Source organism: Urocitellus parryii, chromosome 4 (assembly GCF_045843805.1).
Source record: "Urocitellus parryii isolate mUroPar1 chromosome 4, mUroPar1.hap1, whole genome shotgun sequence".
Lineage (NCBI taxonomy): Eukaryota > Metazoa > Chordata > Mammalia > Rodentia > Sciuridae > Urocitellus > Urocitellus parryii.
The window spans coordinates 75,733,347-75,748,467 of NC_135534.1; the positions used below are offsets into that span (position 1 = coordinate 75,733,347).

Genomic DNA, 15,121 nt, shown 5'->3' on the forward strand with positions numbered 1-15,121 from the left:
TCACAGGTTATTCAAGTCAAATCACTTTTCTACTTTACTAGTTAAAACACACCACATAGTTTCTACTTTTCACTTGTCTCCAGGCAAACAATAATATGAAACCCGAAGATTGGGATGAAGGGGTATGTATGGATTAGACAATATAAAATTGTAATTTGAAACAGTTTTAAAAAAATAGTTAAGATCACTACTAAGAGTATTTCCAACATCCTCCCAAGCACAAAGGTATTACTTTATAATCGGCTCCTAATAAAGAAGATGTTCCCTGTGATGCTAGACAGCTGGAGTATTTCACAGAGAACAAAACACTTTAAAAGAGTTCAACATCAAAGGAAATTTTTTTTTTTTTACTAAAAACCTATATTAAATAAAATTAGGGACACTAGTGTTTATTTAAAAACCCCACTACATTACTACATTATTATTGCTTTTTTGTTTATTTTACAACTTGATGTTAAAATCCAAAGTGATTTTGCAGTGCTTTAAAAGTATTAATGGATACATTAAAAATACTTAGGCAGTATAAACATGAATTGGAAAAAAAATGTTAAATGGTACTTTACCAACAAACATTTCATGAGTAGGTGTCCTAGTAGTAAAAGTGGATACATCTGAAGAAATGGGAAGGTGAACATCACCACTACTTTTTGTGAGGAAAGGATTTAAGCTTGGAATGGCATCATCAACAGCATCTAAAGTAGCAGAGAAAGGATCTGTGCAGTCCAAATGTATTACGGCAAAATGAAGAAAGGAAGTAAATAAATTAGTATTGCAATTAGTCAAAAGATGCAAAGTGAAAAGTAGTAGCTATATTATTGTTTATTAATTTAAATGCAAACACATCTAATGGAAGAATTGCATTTAACATATTTTAAAAGGAATCTTTAGGGAAAGGAAAAAAAAAAACCATTTATGTGTCCATTAACAACAGCAGCAGGTTAAGGATTTGTTCTCCCAACATTAGAAAGCCAACAGTTAAAAGAGAATAATCAAGATGTTTCCATAAAAGAGCCACTCACCTTGACCCACCTTCCCTGTCCTAGGTGCCAATGAATTGGCTTTGGATGCACAGCTGTGTTTACTCAAATAATTGACACAAACAATTGGTATATGTGTGGTATAAGTAAACTTTCAAAAAGAAGGGTGATAATTTCAAATTAGGGGTAAGAGGCTATCTATGGTATGTGCAGTATTTCCTGTACCAGCTGAGAAGTAGGAAATAAAATATTAAAATGAAGAAAAAAAATTAAGGATGGAGAAAGAGATTTTTGACATTTAGGGACAAAGATGAAAGACTGCCCATTTAGTAGAGGGCAATAGCTTTGAAGGTCTAGCTAAGAGCTTTAGAGTCTTTCAAATGATTTTTTGATGGAAGATCAAAAGCAATGTTCTCATCATAGGACTAATATACTAATTACTGTAATCAAATCCTACATCTAAAGTTATTCTAGAATCAGATTTCCTGTACCTATACTTCATTCATCATAATCATTCTAACAACTAAAATTCATTTACCTATATTCTTAAGCTTTGAAGAGTGAACTAAAGAGAGAAGAAAAAGAAGTAGCAAAAAAGTTTAAAGACTTTTTTTTTCTATTTTATAAATTAAAAACAAGAATTCTACATTTTTAACCAGTAGAAGCTTCTTGTCTATTTTTGTCAAGTTCTTCACCTTCACTGAAGAATACAGCGGTACTTCCAGTAGTAGGCATTGTATTTCACTTTTTTAAGACTGAATAACTGACAAGAGGGCAGCAATGACCTAAGGATCAGCTCACTGACTACAATATGTCAGACACTTCCTTTAAAGTCAAAAAATAAGAGTTATTCAGTCAAGTAAATTCAATGTTCCAAAACCCTAAACATGACTATTTGGAAGAGGAAAATACTAAGAAAACACTGAGCTCATGGGTTTGCATAACATATATTTTTAATAAAACTGTAATATTTATATAATATGAAGTCCTATAAACTTCTCAAAAGTATGCTGATTATGCTATTCAAACTCAAATGATGTTTTAACATTGTCTTCCTTCCTATCTACTCCCCAGTAAATGAAACAGGATAAAGAATCAGAAAAAATAACTCAGAAATAAACAATAAGAAGCAGATATAAAAAACTGGTTTTTTTATACTAACATAAAACGGCAATGCTATCTATTCTAACTGCTCCTTGCATAAGAAAGGAGTTGCATTAAGTTTAGACTTGACAAGTTGGACAATAAGTACTATTTTAAACTTAATAATGGCACGAGTTTTAAAGTACAAAATACTTTGTTGACCGTGTAATATAAAACATCTCTCTAATCTTCCAAGCCAAACAACAACAAAACAAACAAACAATGAGAGGAGTCATTAAAATAAAAAGAACAGGACCAGGGATGTAGCTTGGTGACATTCTAGGCATTTGCATTTGCTTAGAAACCAGCTTCTAATCTACTTGATAAAATATTATAGGAACTTTATATCATTGTAATCTATTATTAATACTTAATTAATAATTATTTATAAATTGTCCTGGGTCTGAGCCCCAGTACAAATGTGCATGCATGCATAAATAAATAAATGAATAAATTGCATTTCAATAGCAGATCCATTGATTCATGAGAAAAGACATGTTTAGTAATGGTTACCATTATCTGCTGTTTAATTGATTAATACCATTTTATCTAAGCACCTAATTTTAATCATTTTCTATTATGTGAAACATCTGAGACGATTATGCAGAAACACGTACAAATGCATTATACTGTAGATCAATCAGACAATAAGAAAAACTAGCTTCTAATCTACTTGGTAAAATATTATAGGAACTTTATATCATTGTAATCTATTAATACTTAATTAATAATTATTTATAAATTTATATTTTATTTTTATTGTTCAAGATGATGATAATAATGTTCTATTTATTCCAACTTATTTACTTACTAGACTGGCAACTCTAAATCTCCTAAACTTTAAAAAAATAATTTTGTCCATTTTTTGAATCATTATTCACATGAAAGTTTAATTTTATGGCAACTAGAGTCATGGAAAAATAATTTTAAAAAGCTAAAACAAGGACTGAAATAACACCATGGTCATATTATATATAGCCTTGGGGTCTTAAACACTTGATAATCTATATTTACAAATGAAACTGAATTTTTTAATGAAGTATTGTGTACTTCGTGCCAGTTAAACATAAAGCAAATGAAACTTCAGAATGGATAATTCTTTCACACTTAAATTTTGAAATCCTAGGGCTGGGATTGTAGCTCACCAGTAGAGTGCTCCCCTAGGTTTGAACCTAGGCCTTAGGTTCAATCCTCAGCACCACATATAAATAAATAAAATAAAGGTATTGTGTCCACCTACAACTAAATATATATTTTTCAAAATTTTAAATCTTGCTTCAAATACTCAAAAGTTCACTGAGCTGATAATATTGTATATTTTTAGATGCACTGTAACTCAAAGTTTTCTGAATAATAAAAACCTAAATCTTTTTGGAATATCAGTATTCAACACCAAGTGCTTGTTTAGACTCCTGACCATTTCTTGAAAATCAAAGCCTCCCTAACAATACAAACAAGGGAACAGGGGAGCTTGTGTTCTCTCATTTTCAGGTGGAAGCTTAATTTATCTTCTCATATAAATATACAAAGTCTTGGGCTGGGGTTGTGGCTCAGCAGTAGAGTGCTCGCCTAACATGTGTGAGGCCCTGGGTTCAATCCTCAGCACCACATAAAAATAAATAAATAAAGGTATTGTGTCCAACCACAAGTAAAAAATAAATAAATATTTTTAAAAAACATACAAAGTCTAGGAATACAAATGCTTATGATAAAATAGTTATGATAAGAAATTAATTAAATACTCGTTCTATTATTAACATGCATATTTAACTAATAAAAGCAAAGTAAGCACAGAACAAGATTTGGGGATTATTTAAAAAATCATACTTTGTCACATGCTGCAAAAAGCATGATATAAACTTTTATATATTAAAGTGTTCAGATAAATGGCTAATTTCAAAATACTTCAAGATGATGAAATCTTTTCATATGTTAAATGTCTTTATGATAATCTGAAAGTTCTTGGCTTCAAACAATCTTCAGTTATTTAGTCATGCAGAAGTCAAAACTCTAAAATTATCACCAGCTTAGAAGTCAAGTATCTTTATGTGTAAGTCAAGACAGGGTTTAGTTCTGCTTAAATTGAAGGGCTCATTCCTTGTATGTTAACAAAAAGGTTTTAGAAAAATAATAGTATAATTTCTATTGCCTCTGTTCCCACTGTTCTTGATTTTGACTTTTGATGGGCCCACTACTCATGCATTGTGAACTGAATGTTAAAATACGAGGGGATATTTTATGAAAATAACAAAGCAAAATAACATAAAACAAAAATAGACATGATTAAATATATTTCACATACTGTGTTTATGCATAGATTATTATGAAATAATTTGTTTATAGGACACCAAGTAATTCTTAAAGCTGAAAGTACTTAATTATTCTCCCACAATATAGTCTGTTTACTTTCATGAGTTAAATCACTCCAAAAACTTTCTCACTGAAATTAACTAAGTATGTCCAGATAAAAACCACTAAGAATTTCACAGTTAAGTTTCTTTGAAGTACTAAATATACTAATTTCATTAAGCCTTCTGTTAAAATTTTAGTCTACTCAAAAAAATAACTTTTCAGTCTTAGTTTATTAGAAATAGGAAAAAGTCAAAACTACTTAAATGGTCATTTTAATTCTAAGGCAATTAACAGAAGAAAAGAAAACAAGCATATAAATTTGTCAGATTGACAATCCTAAAATCAGGATATAACCAAGGAACAAATATACCTCTTATGGTAACTTTGAAGTTATTATTTAATTATTATGTTTTCAGAAGTTTACTCTTTTGATAAAAGTAAATAGGTATGGGGCTGGAGTTGTAACTCAGAGCACTTGCCTTGTACGTGTGAGGCATTGGGTTCAATTCCCAGCACTACATATAAATAAGCAAATAAATAAAGGTCCATCAACAACTAAAAAATATTTTTTTTAAAAAAGTAATGGTAAATCATTAGAGCATTTGGAAAATAAATATATGTGAATATATATATTTACACATATACATGCCAGGAGCGGTGACACATGCTTGTAATCCCAGGGACTTAAGAGGCTGAGGCAGAAAAACCACAAATTCAAGGCCAGCCTCAGCAACTTAGGAAGGCCTCAAGCAATTCAGTAAGACCTCATCTCAAAATAAAAAATAAAAAGGGTTGGGATGTAGCTCAGTGGTTAAGTACCACTGTGTTCAATCCCTAGTTCTAAAACAAACAAATAAAGAGATGTATAAACTCTAGATTTTGATTTCCAACCTATTAAAAATCACAATTTTTGGTGAAATGTTGACAGAATTGAAACCTTAGGACTTAGTGGGTTAAGAAACTCCTTTCTTAACCTTAATTTGCTGCCTATGGTTCATTCTTCAGTATTTTTGAAATACTGAATTTAAGCTATCTTATCATTTTTAGAAATTACTCCAAGATCTTAAGATTTTGCTAAATTAACTAGTCTTTAGCCTTAATTTTTTAATTCATTAAGACTCACAAAACTAGTCTAAAAATCTACTGTTTTAGTGTTTTACTGTTTCTTGCCACACCATAAAACAGAAATAATCTGCCCAGAACAGGAGAAAATATCCACTTAGTCAACTAATTACCTGTTAAATGAATTTATTTAAGTACCTGCTATATATCAAGAAGTGCTCTAGGACTGGGGCTGGGGCTCAGTGGTAGTGCACTTGCCTGGTATGTGTGAGGCACTGGGCTCAATTCTCAGCACCACATATAAATAAATAAAGATCTATCAACAACTTAAAAAATACTTAAATTTAAAAAAAAGTGCTCTACACACTGGGAATATAGCAATGAACAAATTATTTTTAAAACTTCTGACTTCACATGGCTTACATAATAGTATACAAAAACAGTACTTTTAAGAAATAAGTACTAGGGCTGGGGTGGTGGCTCAATGGTAAAACAAGTGCCTGGCATGTGTAAGGCACTGGGTTCGATCCTTAGCACCACATATAAATAAATAAAATAAAAGAATAAAAAGAAAGAAAGAAGTACTAAAAAATTTTTCTTGAAATGCAAATCATTAAAATAAAGAAGAGAACGACCTAGTTCAAATGCTGTAAAAATTTTGCTATGAGTGATAAGTCTATCAATTTAGATTTTAAAATGTAAGCCAATATAAAATTTAACTTGAGACATTTTCTACTTAGTATCCTTCCCTCCTAGAATACCTCCTTTTCCTTCATAGCAATTTTTAAATAACTATTTATAAAATAATACTTATATATACAAACAAAAGCACCAAAAACAACCCAAAGAAGCAATTTGAAAACCAGATATCTAAGCAAAACTGTGTAGAAACTGACATGGACTAGGCACTTTCCTTCTAAGATGATAGGCTATGGTCACCTCATAATCAAAGAACTCTTCAAGGGTAGCAAATATTCTTGCTGGTGCTAGGGAGAAATTTTATAAGTACCAAAATCTTACAGGTCTGAATAAATCAACATTAAAGCTTGTCATGAGATACCTGGTCACAACATACCTGACTACCTGATAATACCATCTAAGTTTTTCTAGAACATTGTCATACACTGACAAAGAAGAGGGTTTTCCCTGAAAAGTAAATTTTTTCCTGTATCAAAAGCAAATTTCTGATTATGGAATCAAATTCACATTGAAAGAATTATTTCATACTTAGAAAGGTGGCCTTGCCTCTTATATTTAATTTCATCTTCATTAAACATCATTTCATAATTTAATTAATGTAAATTCCAAAATTCCATTCATGAAATGAAAATGTCTTCAAGCCATAAAATTAGTTCAGTGCCACTTTAATATTTCTCAAGTTCTCATGTATCAAGTGTAACCAAAAACTATATAAATGTTACATCACACAATGGAGAGGCGAGAAGCATATACAACATATAAAGTAGAAATCATTAATGCTTACCTCCCCATGTACTTGCTACCTGAGAAGTACTTGACATAGGATGTACAGATGGATGAAAAGTTGGCTGCTGCAAATCAAGCAGGTCATTTGGCAGCTTTGATGTGCTAGGAAAATATTTTGGAAAGATATGTTATTTCCTAGCTAAACTTTGCTAATGAGCCACCGCCCACACACAAATTAAAACATTAAAAAGTAAAGGGGAAAAAAGGAGCCCCAATGATGTAACCCTCAAAAAGAGGAACAGTTTCTGTAGGATAACAATTGTATGTCCTTCATTCAACAACATATTTCTAAAGAGGCCTGGAAAAGTATTCCAATACTGTGTATTAAATTTACATAGAATTCAAGTAATTATAGCTTTTCTGGAAAGAGTCAATGACTTCCCCAGAAAATACTGATTTTCTTTTGTTATATTCCAATTAGTAAAAATGGTAATTTTGTCATGTTCCATTTCCTAAATATGAAATATCATTTCATATTCTACCAGTTACACCATTTAGCACCATCCCTTTTGTGTGAACTTAGGGATAATCAAAGTAATTTACTTCATAAATCAAAGTAAACCTGAAAAAATCTGCAACACTTTTATTAGAATTTTTTGTACCTGAATAACCAAAGATAACCTTAATCTCTCCCCATACCTGTTAGAAGAACTAGGAGTAGAAAATATGTCAATGGCTGGTGCAGTCATTATTCCCCCTGCTGAGGTGGACACAGGAGAGGCTGCAGTTGTTAAAGAGGTATGAGGTTTCTTTGCAAGTTCTTTTAGGCGCTGCTCCTGTTGAGAAAGGAAACTCTCATAAGGAATTCAGAAACCAGATTTATTTTTACAGCCATCAAGAAAAAAAGTGCTTTCTAATTTTGTTTAGAAAGACAGCAGAAGAGTATTTCCAGTAAACACCCATTATTCTGTCCAGATAAAAAATTAGACTGTTTCAACCCATGTGATAACCACAAATTAAAAACTATTAAATTTGTGTAGCATCTCAATTACTTTATGAATACCCATATTTGCTTTTCTAAATAAATAAAATGTACTCACTTACCTTTAAAGCTTTTAAACGTGCCTGTTCTTCCTCTAATGCTGCTTGCTTTTCCCTTTCATCCACTTTGGTCAGAGATAGGCCAGTGCTTGCCAGAGAAGAGACTGCATTGGAAAGTGTTGTGGCCCTAGGATAATTGGACAAAGGTCATTTGATTTTTCTGTCAAACAATTTACATTAGATCCAGGTCATATATGCTCTTGGCAACCCTGTCATGAGTAAGTTCTAATTGCAAACTTAACTTACAAACCCAAAGCTGTACTTCAAATGAAATATTTTAACTAGTGGCCTACAAGATTAGAGCAAATTAGAACATGGTTGACTTAGAATTAAGTGTTAAGACTTTGGAAAAGATTCACAAGAGTAGAACCTGACTCTTCTAAACCCCAAGGAGAGGGAACCAATGCAATTGGGAAAGAGCCCTCATATTCCCAGGAAATTCCTGATAGAAAAAAGCATTACATTTCTCATAGGGAAATATCCTTCGCCAATTTAAACCTGGTTTGGGGCAGTGCTTCCATAAGAACACCAAACCATGAGCATCACTAAGTAATGTTATGGCTAGGTATGTTTCCCTATAACGACATTTGAAGATGTCATTCCCCCAAGGACTTCAGATTCCTTGAAAAGAAGATCAATTTCAACCCAGACACTAGGTTATGTTGTATCTCCTTTCTATGTGCAGCTCTTCTGCCAAACTAGAATTGCCTTTTCAAATGGATTATGTGTGCACAATGCATCATTTCTTATTAGCAGGTTCGAAGCAAGACACCCCCTTTCCCTTTTATCAAAGATTTATCCAAACCATAAACTCAACATTAAATTCCAAGATAAATAAAAATATGTGTTAAAAGAATTCTAGCCAGAAAAACTATCCTGACCTTTATTAATTTTCCTTTACCACAAACTAAACATCATTAATTTCTACTTTTAAGTACATAAAGTAACAATAATATTTAACCTAAAAGATACAACTCAGAAGAGAAAGGAACAGTAATATAGTTGTGATAAAAATCCAAGAAACATGATAGCTTTTATGATAAATACTTCAAGTAAAGTGGTACATGTGAACATTACTTTCTCAAACAATCAAACCTTCACATTTAGACTCTCATGGCACTTCAAAAGCCCACTAGAAAATTCAAAGTGCAAATCCAGGATTTAAAAAAAGTATTAAAATTCATTAATGACTTTTCCTCTTGGAAATTATTTAAATTTTATTACTAGGAAAAAAGAACAAAAGGAAGATTCTCATTACACTTTAAATTCTTTACTGTTGAAAGGAAATTTTCATAAGAAAACATGAGATTTACTCAAGTAATTACTCAACATAAAAATCATGTCACAACACTGATTTGAGACATTTGTGTTATTTTCAATTTGCTAGATTAACTGGGAAATTAGTGCAAAATTTGAACTGATTAAAATATGACGTGTGAGAAACCAATTCCATGAACTGGCATTAGAAAAAGATAATGAAATTTCATGTCAGACATTCTTGGTTTAAGTTCCAGCTTTCCTATTATAAATTAATATAAAGTATATTATAATTATAAGGAACAATATAAATCAATGCATTATCTTTATGAGGAATGCTGACATAAAAACACTTCTGAACCAAAGCATTATTGTCATCATCTAAAAAGACACTGACATTTATTGAAGGTCAGAAAGTATTCCAAGAATTAACATGTATTAATACATTTAATCCTGTTACCAATTCTTTAAGGTTGACAGTATAATTAAGCCCATAATATAGATAATTAAATCAAGATAGGGGGGAAAAAAAGTGACTTGAAACTTGATTTGGATCATCTACCCCCTCAGAAAAATCACTCCCACTCTTTGCCTACAAACAATAATGTACCTGCTTGCAGCTGTAGAATCTTTGATTTTCTTTCCTTCCAAGGAAGCTAAATGTTGTTCCAAAGCATCAAGAAGACTACTGGGGGCCTAGAATTGTACAAATATTAAAACTTTCATAATAATCAGGTCATTGGCCAAAATAAATCAAGTGTTATCTAACATGAGAGCAACAAAAATAGGTATGTTCCTCTGGCACTAATGAACACTGAGGAAGACATTTTAGGTACCTAATGATAATGACTACTATCTTATTATATAAACATGACCTAGCTGGAGGTACTAATAAAAATATAACAAAAATATAAAAAACTGAAGACTATGTAAACATGAAACATTAAAAAGATCTTGTAAGGACTTTAATTTTTTATACTTAACTTATTTAAATTTTAAGTGAAAAACATACTCCTAAAATCTAGACATATTATTGAGCATGCGGCAGATACTCAATTATTTGCTGAGTAATTAAATGCATCCAAACATTACTTTAGGGTAGTTACTGATAAGTGACATGGAAGATTAGCATCAAGGAGATGCAAATTAAAATTACAATGAAATACCCTTTTCATCTATGAGAATGGCTAAGATTAAATAGATGAGCTACATCAATTGTTAGTGAGGATATGAAACTGGAACTCTTATACACCACTTGTAAGAACGCATCACCTGTAAAAGGATCAGGTCTTTTATAGTTAAATACACATTTACATAATGATCCAATTTCACTCCTAATTATTTACCCAACTACGTAACCACTCAGTTTCACTAATTATTATTATTAACTCAAAAGAGATGAAAACTTATCGACGTAAGAAAAGACTCATTTAACAATGTTTTAAGTAGCTTTATTTATATAGTCAAGAATCTGAGCAATCCCCAAATCCATTTGGAAAACTGTAAGTTCACATAAAATGAAATACTACTTAAAAATAATGAAGAATGAATTAATTAATGGTGTATTTAACAACATGGAAAGATCTGGAAACATGTTTATCAGCCAGATATAAAAGTAAATACTTATATGATATTATAATACACAAACACATACACACACCCCTCTTATTTTTGTCTACTGTTCCTAACATACAGCTCCGATAGCCTTTGTAACTTCCTAAGAGTGAGCTGGGGATATAGCTCAGAGGTAGAGCACTTGCCTAACATGCACAAGGCCCTGGATTCAATCCTCTACACAGGTTGGCGGGATTCCTAAGAGTGCTTCAGAGCTCAGGAAGCAAAGTCTGTCTTTCTCACTTCCTGCCTCCTTTCACCTGCTCCTTTTTTTCCCCAAGGCAAGATATACAAACTAGGATTTCTCTCCTCAAGGACCATTACAGAAACTAAAAACATGCTCTAATCTTCTCTTCTGTCTTGAAGCTGGCCATAAAGTAATTTTCTGATCTATGTTTTGTGATAATAGATCATTAGACCCAACATTTCAAAAGGGACCCTGTCCCACACCTGGGAGAAAGGCAGACCGAATAGAGAGGCCTAGAAGAATCTGAACAGACAGATCTGAGTTTTTCCAGTCAGTTTGTTACCATTAATCATACCCTTCTGTCTAATCATATTTCTAAGGATTGTGCATGTTACCCTAAAGGTCAGTTCAAAAAGTTTCTTTGGACCAAATAATTAGATGTTTGGGGGAAATGACATGCCCAGAGAGGGCATGCAAGCTCCACATCCCTTCCTACATGCTTCATCCTATAAAACTCTTTATCCTTTATAATAAACCAGCAAACCTGTTTCCCTGAATTCTCTGAATCACTCTAGCAATTAACCAAACCTGAAGAGGACGGTTATTGGAACCCTAATTTATAGGTAGCCAGTCATAAATACTGGTAAAACAGCCTCCTATTGATTTACATCTCAAGTGGGAGGGAGGTAGCACATTTGGGGACTCTGGGATCTGGAGTTCTCTTCAGGTAGAGTGTGTCGGAATTAAATTGAACTGAAGTGAATTAGGAGACACCCAACTGGTGTTTACAGGATTGCTTGCTTGGTGTATGTGGGAAAAAATCTCATACATCTGGTATCTCAAATGATCTGTGTTGTGAGAGTATAGTAGGATACCCAAAGTTTAAATCTGTATTGCCACTGAATGTCTACAACTAATATAACTTATTGATTCTATTCATATTAAGTTCAAGAACTGATAAAATTATGCTACAAACCAAGTATTTCTTATCTGAAATGCTTAGGATCAGAAGTCTTCTGAATTTCTTAATTTTGAATATTTGTGTATATATATAATGAGATATCTTGGGAAGGGGTCCCAAGTCTAAATATGAATTTAGAGGTTTCACAATATATCAGAAACATAGCCTAAGAGTAATTTCAGAAATACTTTTTTGTGCGGCCACATTCTGACTATGGCCTGTCACATGAGGCCAGGGGCCACATACAGAATCTTCCACTTTTTGGAGCATTTTGAAGCATCTCTAAAGCCTATATCAGAATTCAAACTTGTAATTGTACATGAAGGTGGACACAAAAGATTGGGGTGATGAAAATTACCTGTCTTGAATGGTATATTGGTTAAACAAATGTCTATATCTAAGAAATTTCACTGAAATGGATACTTTATACAATATTTTTTAAAAACTGAAGACTAGTTTAAAACTCTTGGACTATTGGTCAAATATCAAACTAGTATTTGGTTACGAGTCAAATTTCTTTCAGGAGGAAATCTTTCAATACGCAGGGCAAGAATGGTTCACTATTTAAGCAAAGCAAATGCATCAATGACATGGGGGGGTAAGTACAAGGGACTGTACCCATGGGCACTTGACCACTGAGCCCCTTTTGTATTTTATTTTGAGTTAGGTTCTCACTAAGGTGCTTAGGGCCTTGCTAAGTTGCTAAGGCTGGTTTTGAACTTGCAATCCTCCTGTCTCAGCTGCCTAAGCTGCTGGAATTATAGGCATGTGTCACAGTTCCCAGCTCAATGACATTTCTTTACCCCAAATACTCTATGGGATTTAAGAAGTTTCTGGTTACACAATCCAAAAACAAAAGAGGCAGCACCTAGCTAATTCCTCTTCAAATTATAACTTTAATCATTTCTTTCAGTATTTTCTCTAAACAGTATATACCAAGACCTTAGCACAAGGGAGATCTAGGAGAAACTATTTTTAAAATAAAAAACTAGACTGTAAGATTGATTTTTATAATGAAAAGAGAACATTGTACATGTACATCCTCTCCCCCCAGCAACGAATCTGTTAATCAGCATTTTATAGATGATAAAAGTTAAAGTATAACAAGAGCTTTTAGTGCAGATGATCATAGGGGTGTTGAGGATTGTGATTAACATTTAAAAAGCTCTTCTAACACAACAGCAGCATGTTAGCTATCTTGCAGAAGATCACTGAATTCATAAAGTAGACAACACTAGCAAATCCACTGCACAGATAAATCGCAGGTTAAAACTGTGCCCATTCAAACTGTACTTCAATTTTTTCTGAAGGGTTTAGGAGGTGGCTTACAAATATCAAAGTTACAAGTCGTGACAAAACATTTCTAAAATTCCTAAGCATATATAACTTTTTGAAAACACAAATATTTCAGTTAAGAGTTAAAAAATGTGATGCTTCACATCTTACAGGAATTTCTAATAATAATAATAATAATAAGTAATCGCTAATTTCCACTCTTCTACATTACCATCATCTTACCTAATGTGTAGGCAACTTTTGGTTCACTCCTGAAAAACTTGTGACTCACCAAAAGAATGCCTGGCTTGTTGTTCTTTTTTCTTAACAATCACCAATAAAGAGAGAGGGAAGGAGGAAGGGATAAAGGCTGGCCAACCCTGCCCAATTATAATGCTATGAATATTCAAGTACAAATGACGACAACAGGTAATTTCTATGTATTATTTAATATTTACTATTTTAAAACAAAATATAGAGGAACCTGGCATGACAAATTAGGTGGATAATGGAGCAATCTGAAGCTGCCGGATCATTTTATACTGTACAATCTTCAAGCAATACCTGTGTCTCATCCTCAGCCCAGAATAACATGCTCAGTCTTAATGAAGCCAATTCATCTCATGTGGACATATGCATGAGTGCTTTACTTACAAATAACCCATAACTAGATCTACTGCATACTTAGTCTTGAGATCAGAGGAATAAATCAGAATGAATGCAAAGAAACACAATGAGAAACAGTGACAACAAAGTGTTTGAAAGATGTCATTGAATAGTTTAAAACAAGGTAAAAGAGATGTCACCTATTAAGGACAAAACTGACATAAGTGATTTAACAAAGACAGTTTATACCAGACACTTTCTAAATACTCAGTAAATGAAACACTGAGAATAAGCCAGAAGAAATTGCAGGTATAATGTTTCTTTCCCACAATTTTTTTTAAAGATGATGATAAACAACAGTTAACATTAACTAAATATTTTTTACTCTTCATATGTTTTAGGTATTAGCTCATTTAATCCACAATCTACTGTGTGAAGTAGGTAGTATAATATTCCCATTTTACAGATGATGAAAGTTAAAGTATAAAAAGTGACTTCCCCAAAATCACCAGGCCAGCTAACTGCAATCAGGACTTAAGCTCTGGTAGTTTAGCCACAAAGCCCACTCTCTTAATTCTGTATTATACTTTGATGTTTATCCCTATTTAATACTCCCACCTAAGTCAAAGCAAAACTTTTTACTTTTTTTAAAAAAACAAACAAAAATCTTATGTAAAAAAATTCTCTACCACTAATATAATGAAAATTTTGTACAATACTATTCTAAGTTCAGTTCCCAGGTTTTGTTTTTACTTTTTCTTCCTTTTTTGATAATGACTGGGTGGGGAGAACTAAAGGAAATAAATAAAGGATTGGTATACAACAATAGCAGGAAGAACGATCATTTATGTGATCATTATATGTGATTGTATAATGTTAAAACAATCTTTAGGAATATATCAAAATTATAAAATCTGTGTAGAAAAATTTACACTGATCTCTTTGACAGTAGGGGTTATAAACTATCCATCATCTTAGCATTACAGTATACAACAGAAAGTGAACCGATATTTTAATAATATACTTACCTGTGAAAGGTCTGGTATATCACCTCTGTCAATTCCAACTTGCTGTAAGAAAAAGCATTATATTTAGCAGATAAAATTATAATAAAGATTTTTATGAATAAGTTGTGGGAAAATGACATATTATAGATTGACT

General features: G+C 32.2%; 1 protein-coding gene across 13 annotated transcripts in view; it reads right to left on the minus strand.

Annotated features, from left to right (window-relative positions):
- Picalm (phosphatidylinositol binding clathrin assembly protein) overlaps nucleotides 1-15,121 on the minus strand; it is a 100,386-nt gene that overhangs the window by 27,457 nt on the left and 57,808 nt on the right. For 5 of the 13 annotated variants that reach the window (XM_026384660.2, XM_026384657.2, XM_026384659.2 and 2 more), the window contains exons 8-13: nucleotides 14,989-15,030; nucleotides 9,928-10,013; nucleotides 8,064-8,187; nucleotides 7,659-7,795; nucleotides 7,018-7,121; nucleotides 564-713 (exon numbers count right to left, since the gene is read on the minus strand). In XM_026384660.2, coding sequence (XP_026240445.1) covers nucleotides 564-713; nucleotides 7,018-7,121; nucleotides 7,659-7,795; nucleotides 8,064-8,187; nucleotides 9,928-10,013; nucleotides 14,989-15,030 — 643 coding nt within the window. The remainder of the gene's footprint in view (nucleotides 1-563; nucleotides 714-7,017; nucleotides 7,122-7,658; nucleotides 7,796-8,063; nucleotides 8,188-9,927; nucleotides 10,014-14,988; nucleotides 15,031-15,121) is intronic. The other 8 variants (XM_026384662.2, XM_077796881.1, XM_026384661.2 and 5 more) reach the window with 2 other exon arrangements.